The 19,454-nt window shown below is 42.3% G+C and overlaps 1 protein-coding gene across 2 annotated transcripts in view; it reads right to left on the bottom strand.

Annotated features, from left to right (window-relative positions):
• Nucleotides 1-19,454, bottom strand: part of TMED8 (transmembrane p24 trafficking protein family member 8) — a 38,508-nt gene that overhangs the window by 8,752 nt on the left and 10,302 nt on the right. Inside the window, exons 2-5 of one of the 2 annotated variants that reach the window (XM_055435927.2) lie at nt 11,265-11,346; nt 2,768-2,897; nt 870-996; nt 91-396 (exon numbers count right to left, since the gene is read on the bottom strand). In XM_055435927.2, the coding sequence (XP_055291902.1) occupies nt 91-396; nt 870-996; nt 2,768-2,897; nt 11,265-11,346 (645 nt within the window). Of the gene's footprint in view, nt 1-90; nt 397-869; nt 997-2,767; nt 2,898-11,264; nt 11,347-19,454 lie in introns of those variants that run through there. The other variant, XM_088839417.1, reaches the window with a different exon arrangement.

Raw genomic sequence — 19,454 nt, 5'->3', positions numbered from 1 at the left:
GTACAAGGCAGGAAGTGATCGCCTGGTGATCCCTAGAAATTAGGTTGAACTAGGAAAGGAGACTGCAAATTACGTTCAAATTCAACGTACCTTCGAGCTCCTCGTCTTCTTCCTCATCTTCGTCCTCATCCTCACTGGAATCACTGACTTGCACCGTTATGTCAGTGCTGGTTACTGGGGTCCAGTCAAAGTAAACTCCAAAGCCAATGTCATAGTTGTCGGTCGCAAACTCCCAGCACACACGCTTCCCCTCGGGATGGGTCGGCACCCGTATGGTCACCACCTCCCCCCGCTTCACCACCAGACGGCTGTTCTTCTCCTTGCCCAGCTTGCTCTTGAACTCCTTCATCTTGGCAAAGGTCCAGATGCACGGAGGAGCCATCAGAGGCGGGGAGACTGAAAGGACAGACCGCTTACTACTGAGAAAGAAACCCTGAGGAAACGCTGCCACACCCGGCCTTTTGCTTAGGGGAGGTGGTCATAGTCAAAGACCTTCTTCCTACTGACTCCTTGACTTCTGTTCACAAGGAAGGAGGGAGCATTGCCCTGAGGGTGGGTCACCTGCTCAGTTCAAAAAACAGGTCTCTTAAACTTTATTATAAATGAATATATATATATTTATCTATACACACACACACACACACATATATATATACACACACAATGAATAGAGTTCCATATACATATATATATATATAAACTGAATAGAGCCTACTCTATTCAGAATGCAGAATTCAGACACTGGTTGTTTTTCCTCTTTTTGCCGAACGTAATCTTATGCTTTCTCCTTCCTTCCATCTATCTGCCTGCCCTTCTTTAAGTACCTACAGGAACAAAACAAAAACACCTTCCACGCCCCCAAGTCTCACCTCTTCTGTGGTCCCCCAGCAGGTCTGCAGATTCCAAATCAGCTGACAAAATATCAACAGCTCCTGTGTGTTCAGACTGGATCATCACAATGTCCCCAGACATTTGTGGGCCGTGGTACTTGGCCATCTGCACAAGACAGTTCTGGTCACAGGACATACTCAAAGGCAGGTTCCTATTAGCCCCTTTCCAACTGAAGGCTGCCGGCCCTGCCTTATTATTATTGCCTCCCCTCTCCCGACTCACAGGTCTCCCGACTCCCATTGGTCAGTGTTCCTTCTCTCTCCTCCAGCCCCAGGTTGTAAGAAACTCTCCCCACTTTTATTTCCATGCCACCAACATGTTCCCTAGTGTAGAGCTTCTTTCACGTTCTCTCCAGCTTTTTGCTACTTCCGCACTTCAGACTCTACATAAAAACCTGGCCCACAAACATCCTCAAGGCTTGCTACTGACTTTCCCGTCCAGGATGTTTCTTGGCCACGCCTGCACAGCCCCTCCCCACCGCTCCTCTCAGGACATCTCTTGGTCTGGGCCTTCACTCAGCCACACGTCCTCCTGCTACAGTTTCTATCCAGAGGTTCCTTCCAGATCGCTGTCAATCAGTCCACCAAAGTACTGCAGAGAGAGAACCTGGCTCCTACTCTGGCTCCCTTTGTCCCCATCTCTTACCCGTGGCACACCTTGGAAGTCTCACCTGACACAGGCTGTCTCACCCACCAACAATGTTCTATAAATAATCACAGTCTCACCTTAGACCAGCCCCAGGATTTGCATTTGAACAGTATACCCACCGCCAGACATCTAACTTGCATAGAAGAGTGCAAATGTCAATCGATACTCACAGCCCTCACTGACCCACAGCAGGAGCCGGTGGCCTCTCCCTAGTGGGTGTCACTTCAAACCACTCAGATTAGCATTCCCCTATTTCACGCCATCATGCCTTAATTTCCTGCTCCTTCCCCAAGCAGTTGGCAGGCAACTCAAGAAGAAATGCACACCTACTGCCAACACGGAAGAGCCCATCAGTGAGACAGCTCATGTCAGTGACTCCAGGCAAGAGTCAGAATGACAGTTGCAAGAAATGAATGAATGCATGAATGCTGTAACCCTCCCAGATTGTATTACCCTAATATCTGTTTCGAGAGAGTCCTTCAGTTCCTATCACCATTATTAAATGCCTTTGACTAACTTCCTTAACGGAGTCCTTCCCTTTCCACAAGGTTAAACAAAGATTTAGCTTGCAACCTATTAGCTGCATAGACTTAGTAAAGTCAATATCAGCTCTTAACCACAGGCTCCTCATTTGGAAAATGGCGACATAATAGTACCTATCTCACAGGGTTATTCTCAGGGGTAAGTGAAGTGATGTTGGATAAAAATGCTTTATAAACTATAAAGCATTATACAAATGTAATTATAATGCCTGGCATTGTCTTCACTGACACCAACACCATTTGTTATTCTGTATATGCTAATATGTATACATTGTACATAATATATTCTGTATATATGTATACATTATACATAATGTATATGTTAATAATGATACAAACAACTCTTCCCTCCAAAGCAGGGAGACCACGGCTATCAGTACCACTCCCATGGAATCTTTACCATAAATCCCAAGTAGATCTACCACAGGAAAACTGAGACTAATACATAATCCAAAGGTTAAGGGCTCCTCAGATGGACAGGATTTTAGACAACATGTGAACATTCATTATAACCATTTTTTGAACAGATGCTTCCTGGGTGCTAGTACAGTGATGGACCTGGGGACAATACACATGATTATTCCCCACATAACTAAACGTGAGATGACAGTGCTTTCTAATTCCAATCTACCCAAATGCGTCCAAACTTGTGCTTTTGAGAGAGAGAGTAAGAATGTGCTCCCAACCTTGCTGAGGATCTCGGTCTGGTCTGCAGACAGCAATTCCTGTTCCACCGAGGCCTGAGCCTCCCCGGCACTGGCGGCCTTCTGCTTATCTTCTGTGGCATCCTCTGTCACTGGAGACACCATCTGTGACCTCCCAGAAGAAGACAGCAAGTCAATTCATGGACTATTTTTTTTCTTTTTGGCTGTGCTATGTGGCTTCTGGAATCTTAGTTCTCTGACCAGGGACTGAACCCAGGTCCTTGGCAGTGACAACATGGATGGAGACCTAACCACTGGACTGCCCAGGAATTCCCCTCAAGGACTCTTCTAAAGGGTACAGGAGTCCTGGAGAAACTCAGAAAGAAAGAAAAAAGCCTTCAAAGGGCACTCCCAACCCCTGCTTTCCTCTGGCATTTAGGTCCACTGTCATTTCAGCTGACCAACGCCCTGGGCTGAAATGGCCCACAGTGAAGCAGTGATACCATGTAAGGACCCAGGATGGACAACGCCAGGTCCCAGGACCCGAGAACCACAGTAAATACACAGTTCAGTTGTCCAAGGTGGGCTGCACGTCTGGCTTTTATTCCCCACTCTGGGACCCATGCCATTTGCTCAAGCAGAATTTCAACAACAAAGGGGCTGGAATCCCAGTTCTGTTCTACATGGAAAGCTGCCCTTAGAAATAAAGGGAGGAGGCCCCGCCTAAGCCTGAAACTGATTACGATAGGAAGGAAGTGCAGAAGGATTAGCAAGGCAACACTCTCCCCTGTTATCCCAGGAGCAGTTCAGTATTTCCATTCATGTCCTATCACCGATACTCAGCGCACAGCCAGTTCATGGGGTTATAAAAGCAAGGCAACCACTTTTTTTTTTTAAAGTATGATCTTTTATACTTCTTTCTTAAATGTATTTTTGGTTGTGCTGGGTCTCCGCTGCTGCGTGGGCTTTTCTCTAGCTGCTCTCTATAGTTGTGTGTGGGCTCCTCATTACGGCGGCTTCTCTTGTTGTGGAGCGCAGGCTCCGGATGCGCAAGGCCTTCAGTGGTTGCTGCTCATGGGCTCAGCAGTTGGGGCTCCCAGGCTCTAGAGAGCAAGCTCAGTAGCTGTGGCACAGGGGCTTAGTTGCTCCGAGGCACGTGGGATCTTCCCAGATCAGGTTTCGAGCCCGTGTCTCCTGCATTGGCACTCATATTCTTTACCACTGAGCCACCAGGGAAGCCCACTTTTTTTCCTGTTTAAAGCATATTAATCTACTCTTCCAATTACTTCAAATACAACTATTCAAATAGCTAATTTTAAAGAAGCAAGGGAATAACGTATTCTCTCTTCCATTTCTTCTGGCTTCAGAGAGACTAGAAAAGTAGAGTTAAATGCCAGGGCTGTAGTGCAATATCCCAGGCCTCTTGAAAATCTGTTGCCATCAAAATGCGGGGTGGAGTCTTTAGAGAAGCAGTTATCAAAGTACGGTCTAGGGGCCGCTGGCATCCTTAGGATTCCTCTTTCAGGGCAGTCTGTTAAGTCAAACCCTTTTCATAATAATTCTAAAATATTGTTTGCCTTTTTTCATTTTCATCCTGTTAAGCATTTTCCAGACACTACCTGACATATGATATCACAACAGAACGAACACAGAAGCGGATCTGAGAATCCAACTGTCTTTTGTTAATGCAGACGTTAAAGAGATTTACAGCATCTCTCTTCTCACTAAACTATTTTCCTTTGGAAACTAGTTGTTTTTCATTAAAGACAAGTTATTTATATTAACATGTAATGAGTTCCTTATCGTTATTTTAAATGAATGAATAACTTTTTTCAATCTTGCAGTTTTAATTTCTAGTATGGTGAACATTGATAGATATAAGTCACATAAATAAAAATTCTTTAAGGTCCTCAATAATTTCTAAGAGTGTAAAGTTTTGAGAGCTGCTGCTTGAGGGTATCGCCCATGTCCTCAGAAAGGCTGAGTGAATGACTGGGAATCAACACTATAAACTGCACGGGGAAACACAGGGTTTACTTTGGTCATTAGTTTCTTTTCTTCTTTCTTTATGAACATAAACAAGAAAAATCATTCCTAGTTTATAAATCAGCTCTTCTTCAGAGAAAACAAAGCCATCGTTTAGACTATCTAAGTCACTCCAATTTACCTCAGAACAAACAAGAGGCAGTTACTATGAAGATCAGAGCTGCGGTTGATTATCCTGTGTAAAGTGTAAATTGGTCTAGGCTGTGAGTTTACTTTATTCTCTTAAACCCAGAAATCAGAGTCCAATTCGGTTCCTTGACACTACTTATTAACTGTCTTCTCTATTAAGAGGTGAGCTTGATGGCAGGGACTGGGTCTTTCCCCCTCTGCGTGCACAGCCTCTACAGCCAAGCCCGTCCTGTGGAACCCTAAGGCCCTCTGCACTCTGACTTATCTCCGAGAATGACCTCTTGCCTTCCCTGGTCCACTGCAGTCACAATGGCCTCTTCAGTCTCTTGAGTCCTCAAACACCTCAACTCTCCCTCACCTAAGGAACTGGGGTGTGCTATGGCCTCCGCCTGCCAATGTGGGAGATGCGGGTTCGCTCCCTGGGTCGGGAAGATCCCCGGGAGAAGGGAATGGCTAACCATTCCAGTATTCTTGCCTGGAGAATCCCATGGAAGGAGGAGCCTGGCCACAGTCCACGGGGTCACGAAGGGTCAGACGACTCAGCGACTAAACAAAAACAACAACATGGCCTCAGGCTGGAATACTCCTCCCCGTTTCTCAGGGCTTGCTTCCTTCCTTCTTCCCTTCTGCTCATCCAACACTTTCGAGGATGCTTCCTCTCCCTGGCCCATCACTCTTTACACCCTTACCTGCTTCGTTTTTCTATACTGCACTTATGACTGCCTGACGTATTATGTACCATATTTTTGTTGATTGCAAGACACATTTTTGTTTTCTGACTTTAATACAGCTGATATACATGATGTCCTAAAAACTGCTGCTGTCTTAAAACTGTCTGGGGCCTGGAATGACACGGAATCCCTGCCAGGGCCTGGGAATGCCACCAACTGAGGCAACTTGAATTGAGTTGTGTCTAAGAGTTTTGTTTAGATCACACTGGCAGAATGAGTTCAGACAACAGACTTCGGGCTCATATTCTCAGGGGAGGTGTTTTTCCTCCCCTCGCTCAGCACCAAGGCGGAGACATTCAAATTGCCCTCAGGTTCTTTTCTGTGTGCAACAATCTCTTTCCTTTTTTCTCTTCTCACTGAAGGTGCAGGTTTTTGGGGTCCCAGTTTCATGTCTGGGGGGGGGTCTCTTATTAGCCTATCTTGGGCATTCTTTCCTTTCTTGGTGGTATATAAAGTAACAGTACATCTTATAGTTGATGACAATTTAGATTCTATGAAATACAATGTCTACTTTTTTTCCATCTGCCTCCCCCACTAGAATATAAGCTGCATGAGACCAGGGACTTGGATTGTTGGTTCATTTATGGTATCTTCAGTGCCTAGAACACTGCCAGGTAAAAGCAGGCTCTCAACAAATAATCTGTTGAATGATTAAATGAGTGAGTTAACTTTAGTTTGGGAACAAGAGGACTATTCAGAATGTGAGAACACAACAGTTAATCTGACCATCAGCCCAAGCTTACTGTGTATGGCCTCTAAAATGCAGCCTCTCCTTTGCCTTTGTGTATGCTACTTTGCACAAATATGGTTCTGCTTATTTAGAAAAATATTTTAAACAGGACATGCAACAGCTACATAAATTTAATATTCATATTAGCATGTTATGCTCTAAAGAATTAGTGAAGGGTATCTGGGGAAAAATAAATTGCAAATCACTTGATGCTGATGATAAACCATGTAAGGGAAAAACACCCACTGTAAGCCTTCTGGTTTATGCCAACCCAGAGCAGGGAGGCCATCCTGAAGGGAGGGAGAACCAGGTCAGCCAGCCAGCCTCACTAGAAAAGATAGAGTCATGCCATTTCCATTGCTAAAATACACAAAACACAAACACCAGGCTTCAGGCATCATACTCGCTGGATTTTTTTTCTTCACACACTAGATTTTAGAAAAAAAATTTGAACAATATCTCCCTTTTTCTAAGAATATTCTATAATCTTCACTCAAAATATTCATTTACTCTGAAGAGGAAAAAGAAATCAGTTCTGTACCAAAAGCCATTCCCCAAGGATCCTACAAATCAGCATGTGCAAAACAAAGGTGGTAGCAGGAAAATGGAAGGGCAGGGGACATCCTCCTCAGGGGATTTGCTGAAAACATCAACTATCTCTTTCTCTGGTGGCTCAGTGGTAAACAATCTGCCTGCAATGTTGGAGACCTGTGTTCGACCCCTGGGTTGGGAAGATCCCCTGGAGAAGGGCATGGCAACCCATTCCAGTATTCTTGCTTGGAGAACTCCTTGGACAGAGGAGCCTAGAAGGCTACAGTCTATGGGGTCGCAAAGAGTCAGACACGACTGAGCGATAAACACTTTTTTCACTTTTTTTCAATCAGTGCCTTGAGGACACTATGTCTTCCAAAAGGATCCTTATATGTAATAACCTAGTAGCTCTAACAGACAGAGTGCCTGATGAACTATGGATGCAGGTTCGTGACACTGTACAGGAGATAGGAATCAAGACCATCCCCAAGAAAAAGACATTCAAAAAAGCAAAATGGCTGTCTGAGGAGGCCTTGCAAATAGCTGTGAAAAGAAGGGAAGCGAAAAGCAAAGGAGAAAAGGAAAGATATACCAAGTCGAATGCAGAATTCCAAAGAATAGCAAGGAAAAATAAGAAAGCCTTCCTCAGTGATCAATGCAAAGAAATAGAGGAAAACAATAGAACGGGAAAGACGAGATCTCTTCAAGAAAATTAGAGATACCAAGGTAACATCTCATGCAAAGACGGGCTCCATAAAGGACAGAAATGGTAGGGACCTAACAGAAGCAGAAGATATTAAGAAGAGGTGGCAAGAATACACAAAACTGTACAAAAAAGAACTTCACGACCCAGATAATCACGATGGTGCGATCACTCACCTAGAGCCAGACATCCTGGAATGTGAAGTCAAGTGGGCCTTAGGAAGCATCACTACGAACAAAGCTAGTAGAGGTGATGGAATTCCAGTTGAGCTAAACTCCTGGAAGATGATGCTGTGAAAGTGCTGCATTCAATATGCCAGCAAATTTGGAAAACTCAGCAGTGGCCACAGGATTGGAAAAGATCAGTTTTCATTCCAATCCCAAAGAAAGGCAATGCCAAAGAATGCTCAAACTACCGCACAATTGCACTCATCTCACATGCTAGTAAAGTCATGCTCAAAATTCTCCAAGCCAGGCTTCAGCAATTCGTGAACCATGAATTTCCAGATGTTCAAGCTGGATTTAGAAAAGCCGGAGGAACAAGAGATCAAATTGCTAACATCCACTGGATCATCAAAAAAGCGAGAGAGTTTCAGAAAAACATCTATTTCTGCTTCATTGACTATGCCAAAGCCTTTGACTGTGTGGATCACAATAAACCGTGGAAAATTCTTCAAGAGATGGGAATATCAGACCACCTGACCTGCCTCCTGAGAAACCTGTATGCAAGTCAAGAAGCAACAGTCAGAACTGGACATGGAACAACAGACTGGTTCCAAATAGGAAAAGGAGTACGTCAAGGCTGTATATTGTCACCCTGCTTATTTAACTTATATGCACGGTGCATCGTGAGAAACGCTGGGCTGGAGGAAGCACAAGCTGGAATCAAGATTGCCGGGAGAAATATCAATAACCTCAGATATGCAGACGGAGAAGGCAATGGCAAGCCACTCCAGTACTCTTGCCTAGAAAATCCCATGGACAGAGGAACCTGGTGGGCTGCAGTCCACAGGGTCCTTACTAGTCGGACACGACTGAGCGACTTCACTTTCACTTTTCACTTTCACACGTTGGAGAAGGAAATGGCAACCCACTCCAGTGTTCTTGCCTGGAGAATCCCAGGGATGGCGGAGCCTGGTCGGCTGCCGTCTGTGGGGTCACACAGAGTCGGACACGACTGAAGCAACTTAGCAGCAGCAGCAGCAGCAGATATGCAGATGACACCACCCTTATGGCAGAAAGTGAAGAAGAACTAAAGAACCTCTTGATGAAAGTGAAAGAGGAGAGTGAAAAAGTTGGCTTAAAGCTCAACATTCAGAAAACTAAGATCATGGCATCCGGTCCCATCACTTTATGGCAAATGGATAGGGAAACAGTGGCTGACTTTATCTTTCTGGGCTCCAAAATCACTGCAGATGGTGACTGCAGCCATGAAATTAAAAGACGCTTACTCCTTGGAAGGAAAGTTATGACCAACCTAGACAGCATATTAAAAAGCAGCAGAGATGTTACTTTGTCAACAAAGGTCTGTCTAGTCAAGGCTAGGTTTTTCCAGGGGTCATGTATGGATGTGAGAGTTGGGACTATAAAGAAAGCTGAGCGGCGAAGAATTGATGATTTTGAACTGTGGTGTTGGAGAAAACTCTTGAGACTCCCTTGGACTGCAAGGAGATCCAACCAGTCCACCCTAAAAGATATCAGTCCTTGGTGTTCATTGGTAGGACTGATGTTGAAGTTGAAACTCCAATTCCTTGGCCACCTGATGCGAAGAGCTGACTCATTTGAAAAGACCCTGATGCTGGGAAAGATTGAGGTTAGGAGGAGAAGGGGATGACAGAGGATGAGATGGTTGGATGGCATCACCGACTCAATGGACATGGGTTTGGGTGGACTCCGGGAGTTGGTGATGGACAGGGAGGCCTGGCGTGCTGCGGTTCATGGAGTTGCAAAGAGTCGGACATGACTGAGCGACTGAACTGAACTGAGCAGCTCTAAGCATATAACTCAGAACCCTTCTATTACTACTTACGAGAATAAGCTTTAGAGCAAACAAAACTAAAGCAAGCTGTGTGAACTTGGGCAAATTACTACATTCACTGTTTCATTTTCCTCACCTTAAAAAAAATACTTATTTCATTAGGTTTCTTACAAGGATTAAATTAGATAACACATTTAAACACCTAGTTCAGTACTGAGCAAACAAATATTTGATAAAAAGGAAGATTTTATTCGGGGCTTCCCTGGTGGTTCAGATGATAAAGAATCCACCTGCAATGCAGGAGCCCTGAGTTCAATCCCTGGATCAGGAAGATTCCCTAGAGAAGGAAATGACAGTATTCTTGCCTGGAGAATTCCACAGACAGAAGAGCCTAGCAAGCTACAATCCATGGGATTGCAGAGTTGGATAAGACTGAGTGACGAACACACAAGATTTTATCATCATTATTACAGAGAGACATTAAAAAAAAAAGTGGCTATTATATTATTATCACCAACTCTATTATAATTACAGTAATCATTATTATCTTCCATTGTCTGAATTCTGGAGGAAAAAGTTTTATTTCATATACAAAGGTAGGAAGAAAGAATTTCTACTTAAGAAATAGTATTTTTTAAATATTATGGAGGGTTTCCCTGGTGATCCATCGGTTAAGATTCCACACGTCTACTACAGGGGACTAAGGTTCAATCCCTGGTCGAGGAACTGAGATCCTACATGCCATGTGGTGTGGCCAAAAAAAACCACAAAACTTGACATTCCCCCATCCCAAGCTGTCAACTTTGGGTGGGGCATGGAGACCACATATTCTATTAGCCAGTATTATACCATGAGCTGATCAGCTGGACTATAATACCCACTAGCACAGCTCAGTTTTGCATTAATCATTCCAATAATGTTGTGTGGCTGCCACTTATTTCAGGACTCAGTACTACTATTCCCTTTCTGCTATATACTCTGATACCAGTAATGGCAGGTGAATGAGATGGGTGGAGTGGGAAATTAAGAATGATAATCTGAAGATCATCACCATGATTTAATCTGAAAATTACACAAGGAAAACCTGCCTCCAATGCCGTACTTCTGCGTGTGTGTAAATTTTATGGGTAAAAACCAAACACGCATTCTCTTCCAAGTCTAAATCTATTGCTAAATGTTTTAACGTTTGAACCTGGTCTTCAAGAGGAGATAAATGAAGATACTACACTATTTGTTACAGTTTTATTCTCTGAGAGTAAAAGAAAATTTTATCACCTGAGATAGACCTGACATTGCCTCTAAACACACTTTGCTGTTGTTCAGTCGCTCAGTCATGTCTGACTCTTGGCAATCCTATGGACTGTAGCCCGCCAGGCTCCTCTGTCCATGGGATTCTTCTGGCAAGTATACTGGATTGGGTTGCCAGTTCCTCCTCCAGGGGATCTTTCCGAGCCAGGGATCAAACCAGTATCTCCTGCAAGTCTCCTGCACTGCAGACGGATTCTTTACGGCTGAGCCACTGAGGAAGTCCTAACATGCTTAAGGATTGATTAATTAATGACAAAACATTCCATGCTCTTTACTTCAACTTGTCTTCCCCCTTGAAGTCTATGTTTACTTTTTTTCATCAATTACAACCTCAGAAGATAAAACCCCAAGAAGCATAATATCCAAAGCAGTTGCAGTCCCTACCTGTAGGGTGAAGAATGGGGCTCTGGATCAGAGGCAGAAGCTGCTGGAGAGGTGACCTTGGTGTTTTCTAGATCTTCATTCTCTGGAAAATCATGGGAAGAAAAATTCAATACTTCAGAGGGAACACAATCAAAATTATCTTGTATCTTTAAAAAAAAAAAAAAACTGGCAGTTTCAAGTAACTTGCTCTTTCTAAAAATATCCTAGGCACAAACTTTATACTCTGGGAGGCCCAGTACATAAATTACTCAAGTCTTCATATCTATGAGTTCTCAAGACCGTTATAACCCACTCATTAAAAAAAAAAGTCATTTCCCAAAACAAGTCCCCACAAAACTAATCCTAATTCAAGAATCACATTTCACAGACACCAAATGGTTAAATTCAGCAGAAGATAAAGGACAGAAGGGAATGTAGAATGCAATGAACCGGAGTTCAGTGCCAGGGCAGAGCACGCAGGCTCTACACTCGACCAGCTCACACTGCCGTATTCAGGGTGAGGCAAAGGGCTTCTGTCACTTCATTCATTTACTCACTGACCAACGACCTGCCAAGTAACTGCTGGGCACCCTCAAGGAAGACGCAGGGGAACGGTACCATGAAGACGAGTTCACAACAAGCCTACGGCGGATGCTATCATTGCCACTTCGCAAGCAAGCAGAGGAAAGAGAGAGGATGCAAGCCCAGGCAATTAACCGTCACCATTAGGTGCTACCAAGTTTTACAGTGTGTTCACTTAGCCTTTCTGTGAGCACTCAGAAAAGCATTTGGTTCAGTGTGTTTAGATAACCCCTGGTGAACCTCCTCTAGTAAAGACAGCAAGAAACTGAAGTTCACTTCTCAATATAAAATACAACTCACTGACAGAAACCTCAAACACTGAAAATTTCAGAGTTTGGTAGCAATATAAAAGTATAAATGACAAGCAAATATTTGTGCTTCAACTTTATTGTCTTTTTTTTTTGGTATGTGAATAGGATCAGTTTTTTTTTTTTTTTTTTTTGTCAATTCATAAGTGGAAAGACCTTAGAGCTTTTGTGACCAAATTCCCTGTGAGATAATAGAAAATACATACATATATTAGTTTCTGCCTCTAGTTCCTGGCACAGAACTAAAACCTTTCAATTTCCTAAGTGATTAGAGCACTAGGAATTACCTTTTGTTCTAATATTTGGTCTTTGACTTTGGTTCCTGACACAGAGTTCCTTAATCTTGTGGAGCTTCCTGGGTGCTAAGTGTCTCCTGTTCTAATGAGGTGACTCTTGGGTTCCTGGATGGGGGCTGGTAACCAAGCCATGGTTAGAAGCTTGGAATTTTCAGCCCCACCATCCACTCTCCTGAGAGAGGAGAGAGACCGGAGATGGAGTCAGTGATGGATCCCACTTATATTATGAAGCCCCCATTAAAATCCCAAAAGTACTGGCTTTGGAGAGCTTCCAGTTCAGTGAACATGTCTCCATACCAGAAGGGCGACCCACCCCAGCTTCACGGAGACAGAAGCTCCTCTTTTTGGGACCCTCCCAGACTTCACCCTCTGTATCTGACTGTTCATCTGTAACCTTTACCGTATCTTTTAATAAAGTGGTAAACCTAAGTGCTTCTTTGAGTTCTCTGACTTGTTCTAGCAAATAATCAAATCCAAGGGGGAGGACGTCGTGGGAACCTCCAGTTTGTAATCATGTCTGATGAAAGTTGTGGGTAACCTGGGGACCTGCTACTGCTGTTCGGCATTTGAAGCGGGGTGGGAGCAGTCCCATAGGACTGAGCACTCAACCCCTGGGGTTGGACATGATCTCCAGGTAGAGAGTGTTTAACACTGAGCTCAACTGCAGGACACCCAGGTGGCACTGCAGAATTGCTCAGTGCGTGGGAAAGCACTCCATACATCTAGGATCAGGAGTGTTGGCAGCATGGGAGCGCAACAGAGGAAAGCAGAAACACAGGAGGAGGACTGAGGTTTTCTCACACCTCTCCACAAAGGAACTTTGTCTAAGACAAATATCCCCAGGGTCCCCAGTCTGCTCCCCAGGGTCCAGCAGTCTGTGAAGAGGCCCTTTTCACCGAGAGATAATGAGAATAGAAAGCTCTTTCCCATGTTGACCTAAGTAAAATTTGCTTCCCAATAAATTCTGCTCTTCGATCGCTACTCCCCACAATATCCTTTCAAATATTTACAGACTGCTATCACATTTCCTGCAAGTTTCTTCCCAGGCCAACCACCTCTAGTTTCTCTCCATCATCCCTCAGACAACCTCTGACGATGCTGGCCTCATTTTGTTGTTTCTCTTTGTTCCGCTGCAAGTAAAAGAGCTCAAACAGGCAACTTTTTCAGATGTGTTCTAAATCATGCACAGTACACTGACACAATCATCTCTTAATAAGGACACGGTATTTCTTGATGTAATATATTAACTGGGCTCTAGATTTTTTAACTGCAAACTTATCCCATTGGCCTAAATAAATCAATCGAGATCTCCAAGGGCTTATAAAAATAAACTTATTCCAAGCTTAGCTTCTCCTAGGCTCTATTTCTGAAACAGATTTTTGGAAAAATTTTAACTTAAATGCAGAACTTTAAATATCCGTATTGTCTGTTTTAAATATCCGTATTGTCTGTTTTAAATATCTGTACTGTTTGTTTTAAATTAGGTTGTTGAAGGGCTTCCCTGGTAGCTCAGCTTGTAAAGAATCAGCCTGCAATGCAGAAGAACCCAGTTTGATTCCTGGGTTGGGAAGATCCCCAGAAGAAGGGATAGGCTACCCACTCCAGTCGTCTTGCCTGGAGAATTCCATGGACAGAGTAGCCTGGCGGGCGACAGTCCATGGGGTCACAAAGAGTCGGACAGGACCAAGTGACTGAGCACAGCATAGGGTGTTGAAATGACACAAACACATGCTTTGCTCATTGTATAACAAGTTAAATACAGGTAAGAAAACATTTTGCAGTTACCCTTCCGGACTTTAATATACAAATAATCCATTATTCAGTGTAGAAAAATCAGGAAACACAGAAAACAAAACAAAAAAACAACCAAACACAATCAGACGAGACAAAAATAACCATTATTAACCTTTTGGTGCATGTCCTTTCAGAAATACGCACATATGGATATATAGATAAACATATACATGTATACATCTATATATTTATATATTCCCCCTCTATCCACAGCCATTAACTTTGTGTGGGGCATGGAGACCATAGGTTCTAATAGACAATTTTTACCATGAGCTGATCTGTTGGACTGTAGTACCTACTAGCTCAGGTATTAATACAGCTTTTCAGTAACTATTCCATTAATGTTTCATAGCTTCTTATTCTAGGGTTCAGTAAAAATAAAAATGTATATATAATAGTTATATGTGTATCAGTTCAGTTCAGTTCAGTCGCTCAGTCGTGTCCGACTCCTTGCGACCCCATGAATCACAGCACGCCAGGCCTCCCTGTCCATCACCAACTCCCGGAGTACACTCAAACTCATGTCCATCAAGTCGGTGATGCCATCCAGCCATCTCATTCTCTGTCGTCCCCTTCTCCTCCCGCCCCCAATCCTTCCCAGCATCAGAGTCTTTTCCAGTGAGTCAACTCGTCGCATGAGGTGGCCAAAGTATTGGAGTTTCAGCTTTAGTATCAGTCCTTCCAATGAACACCCAGGATCGATCTCCCTTAGAATGGACTGGTTGGATCTCCTTGCAGTCCAAGGGACTCTCAAGAGTCTTCTCCAGCACCACAGTTCAAAAGCATCAATTCTTCGGCGATCAGCCTTCTTCACAGTCCAACTCTCACATCCATACACGACCACTGGAAAAATCATAGCCTTGACTAGACGGACCTTTGTTGGCAAAGTAATGTCTCTGCTTAGGGAAGGGGGAGCCTGGTGGGCTTCCGTCTATGGGGTCACACAGAGTCGGACACGACTGAAGTGACTTAGCAGCAGCAGCAGCAGCAGCAGGTTGGTCATAATACATAAATATTTATATACAAATTATGTTTATATACTTATATTTCTGAAATGACATGTACCTAGTATTAGTGAACATTATTTATGAAAATTTTTCAGTGTCAATAAAATTGGACTAAAGAAAATTTTTTTTTTTGGTCACATTGTGGGATCTTAGTTCCCCGCCCTTGGCAGTGAAAGCATGGAGTCCTAATCACTGGACCCCCTGGGAATTCCTGGGGCTAAAAAAATAATTTTAAACAGTTGCATATTATCCCATATGCTGTACCAGAATTTCTTTAACCAATCCCCAAGCCTCTACTATTAGAGCTACAGGTTGTTTCAACTCTTTCACTGTTATATAGAGAATGATGTTATATTAGAGATGTTCACAACTCTTTCTTAAGAACTTTCTCCAGGGCTTCCCCAGTGGTTCAGTGCTAAAGAATCCATCAGCCAATGCACTAGACATGGGGTCTATCCCTGGTCCAGGAAGATCCCACATACCGTGGAGCAACTAAGCCTGGGTGCCACAACTACTGAGCCCATGTACCACAAATACTGAAGCCCACATGCCTAGAGCCCATGCTTGGCAACAAGAAAAGCCACTGCAATGAGAAGCCCACACGCCACGACTACAGAGTAGTCCCTGCTTACCACAATTAGAGAAGACCTGCACAGCAACAAAGACCCAGCACAGCCAAAAACAAATGTATAAATTTTTTAAAAATTATTTAAAAAAAGAACTTCCCCTGTCCACAGCCTTGAAGGGGCAGTCCTGTGACCAAGGAACATAATGCTGGCCATTGTTTTTGGGTGAACATTTGCCCCGAAGTGTCCAGTTCTCTTCCCCAAAATCTGGGGTTGATACCAAAGACACAGACTCATTGCCTCAGTTCGGTAAGGGACTGAGCCTACCTTTTGAGAGAAGCCTTCACAGGCCATATAAAAGCAGATCACTAAGCAGACAACTGTCAGAGACAGAAAATGATGCATTCAAGCAATGCATCAAGCAAAAAGAAGAAACAAGGGATTGTGGCATCCAGGTAGCTGGTGTCAGCTGAACTTGGATCAGGGACAACCAAAGGCACACCGTGGCCTCCTCCAAGCCAAAAGCTGAGAACTGAATTATCTTTTTATTATTTATGAGATCTCTATACAAAGTTTTATCAATTAAATGTGTTATAAACACCTGCTTCTACTCTGTGATTTACCTTTTTACTCTTTTAATGCTGTCCTTTGATGAACCAAAGTTCTTAATTCAAAATTTATCAATCTTTTCCTTTATTAGTATTTGTTTGTCCTATTTATCTTTCCCTACACTGAGATCAAGAAAATATTCTAGATTATCTTCTAGGAGTTTATTGTGGTTCTTTTCACATTTTGATCTACAAGTCAGCTGGAGTTGATTTTTTTGTGTTTATGGTGTATGAGATCAGGATGAAGTTTTTTTTTCCCCCTTTCTTTTCTCTTAGGATATGCAATTTCATCAGCAACACTTATCATTCCTTCTCCACTACTCCACAGTACAATCTTTGTTGCAAACCAAAGATTTTGTTTCCAGGCTTTTATTCTATTTCTAGGGCCTAGTGGGCTGTTCTGTAAAAAGCATTAATCCATTTATGTTTTCTTTTGCCAGAGCCACGTGGCATGTGGGATCTTAGTTCCCTGAACAGGAATCCAACCTGTGCCCCCTGCAGTGGATGCATGGAGTCTTATCCACTGGACCACTAGGGAGGTCCCAATAAAATTTTTTAAAAGTCTTGATACATGATAGAACAAACCTTACCATCTGTTGTTCTTAGTCAAGTGTCTTGGCAATTTTATGGCCTTTCATTTCTATATACATTTTTTAGAACGAGCTTGTCAAATTCCACCCTAAAAGCCCACCAGAACCCTGCTAGGATTTTTATTTTATCTATATTGGGATTGCATTTTATCTATAAATCAAGTTGGGGAGAACTGACATCTTCACAATATGGAATCTTCCAAACTGAGAATATGATACATTCTTCCGTTTATTTAGATATTCTTTAATTTCTCTCAATAATAATATAATCTTCTGCATAGAGTTTTTACATATATTTTGTGAGGTTTATTCCAAGGTATTTGAACTTTATGCCAAATTATATATATATATATATATATATGTATGTATTTTTTAACTTCTTTGCTAGTATACATGAATGCAGTGGCATTTTGCATACTGGCCTGTACGCAACAATTTGGACAAACTTATTAATTTGATAAATTATCTATAGACTCTTTTGGACCTTCTGTGTACACAGCCATCATCTGCAAACCACAGGTTCAATAGGATTCCTTTAAAATCCTTATATATTCTCTTTTTCTTGCCTGACTGTTCTAGCTAGAATATTCAGTAAAATGATGAAAAGCAAGTGTTGAGAGTAGACAACCTTGTCCTATTCCTAATCTTAAAAGGAAAACATTCAAATTTCCCCATTAAGTTTGATGCTGCTTGTGGGGTTTTTGTAAACGCGCTTTATCCAATTAAGAAAGCTTCCTTTCAATCCCAGGTTGGCTAAGAGTTTCGAATCATAAGTAGAGGCTGAATTTTACCACTTTTTTTGGGGGGGGCTGCTATTAAACTAGAAATTTTAATCCTCTACTGTACAAAAATGGTGATTATACAGCTGACTTTTAAAAAAAATGTTAAAACAACTTTGCATTTCTGTAAAACCCCACCTTGGTCATACATAAGGCTGGATTCAGTCTGCTAATCTTTTGCTAAAGACTTTTTCCATCTATGTTAATGAGGGACATTAAATTGCAATTTCCTTTTCATCTGGAATCATTTTGATTTTGCCTAAAGAATATAGTTACCTGTAGGTAATCAATCCTGCTTTTTAATTGCCTGAAAATATCTTTATTTCACCTTCATTCTTGAAGACTATTTTCACTAAGAAAAATTCTATACTGGTAGTTATTTTCTTTCAGTATTCTAAAGATAATCTAGCTTTCACTGCTCTGTGCATAAATCAGATGTCAGCCTAATTACTATTCCTTTGAAAGTAAACTGTAATTTTTTTCTGGCTACTTGTATTATTTTGTCTTTGCTTTGGTTTTATAGTAGCTTTAATTTAATGTACCCCTGCTGCTGCTGCTGCTGCTAAGTCACTTCAGTCGTGTCCAACTCTGTGCAACCCCATAGATGTCCTCCTACCAGGCTCCCCATCCCTGGGATTCTCCAGGCAAGAAGACTGCAGTGGGTTGCCATTTCCTTCTCCAGCGCATGAAAGTGAAAAGTGAAAGTGAAGTTGCTCAGTCGTGTCTGACTCTTAGCGACCTCATGGACTGCAGCCTACCAGGCTCCTCCGTCCATGGGATTTTCCAGGCAAGAGTACTGAAGTAGGGTGGCATTGCCTTCTCCGAATGTATACCTATTGTCACTTATATACCCCTTCTTGGGGTATACAAGGCTTTATGAATCTGTAGATTCCATTAGTTTTGGAAAAGTCACAGCCATTATCTCATCAAACATTCATCCTGTCCATTCTTGACCTCCTTACCTTCTAGGACTCCAACTGTATAAATGTCAGACTTTTTACCACATCCTCTATGTCTCTTACATCTTTCCTGAATTTTCTACTGTTGTATTTTATATATTTTCTTCTGACCTTTCTTCCAGTCCACTATTCTCTCTTCAGGTGTAATAACTTATTGTTAAACCTATCAATAAAGTTCTTCATTTTCATCTGTATTTTTCAGTTACAGAATTGCTAATTGGTTCTATTTTTATAAATTTCAATTTTCTGCCAAATTTCTCAAGCTTCTCTTTTACCTCTTTGAACACAGTAAATACAATTTTTAATTGAAGTATAGTTGAATAGTATATTCACGATACTATACTACAGTATAATGGTATAGTTGAATTATATTGGAAGTACAACATAATTATTTTAAAGTCTGTATCTGGTAACTCTAAAATGTGATGTTCCTATGGATCCAGTTTTACTCATTGTTTGATTTTTGTTCAGATTGTGTCTTTTCATGAATCCGGTCATTTCTGATACATGCCAGAAACTGTCTCACAAAACTGTTTGTCAAAATAATCTGAAGACTACAGTGACCCTTCAGAAAAGATCTGGCTTTGTTTTTTCCATAATGAGGGAGCGCTAACACCCTGGGGTAATCTTAACCCAATTTCATGAACTCAGATGTTTCTGAAGCTGAGCTGTAGTCTCTGCAATGGCCTGCTTCTAACTTACCGTTACTTCTAGAACATAGC

Source organism: Moschus berezovskii, chromosome 9 (genome assembly GCF_049115385.1).
Source record: "Moschus berezovskii isolate FMDL1 chromosome 9, NW_MosBer_1.0, whole genome shotgun sequence".
Taxonomy (NCBI): Eukaryota; Metazoa; Chordata; class Mammalia; order Artiodactyla; family Moschidae; genus Moschus; species Moschus berezovskii.
This window is presented reverse-complemented; position numbering and strand designations above follow the sequence as displayed.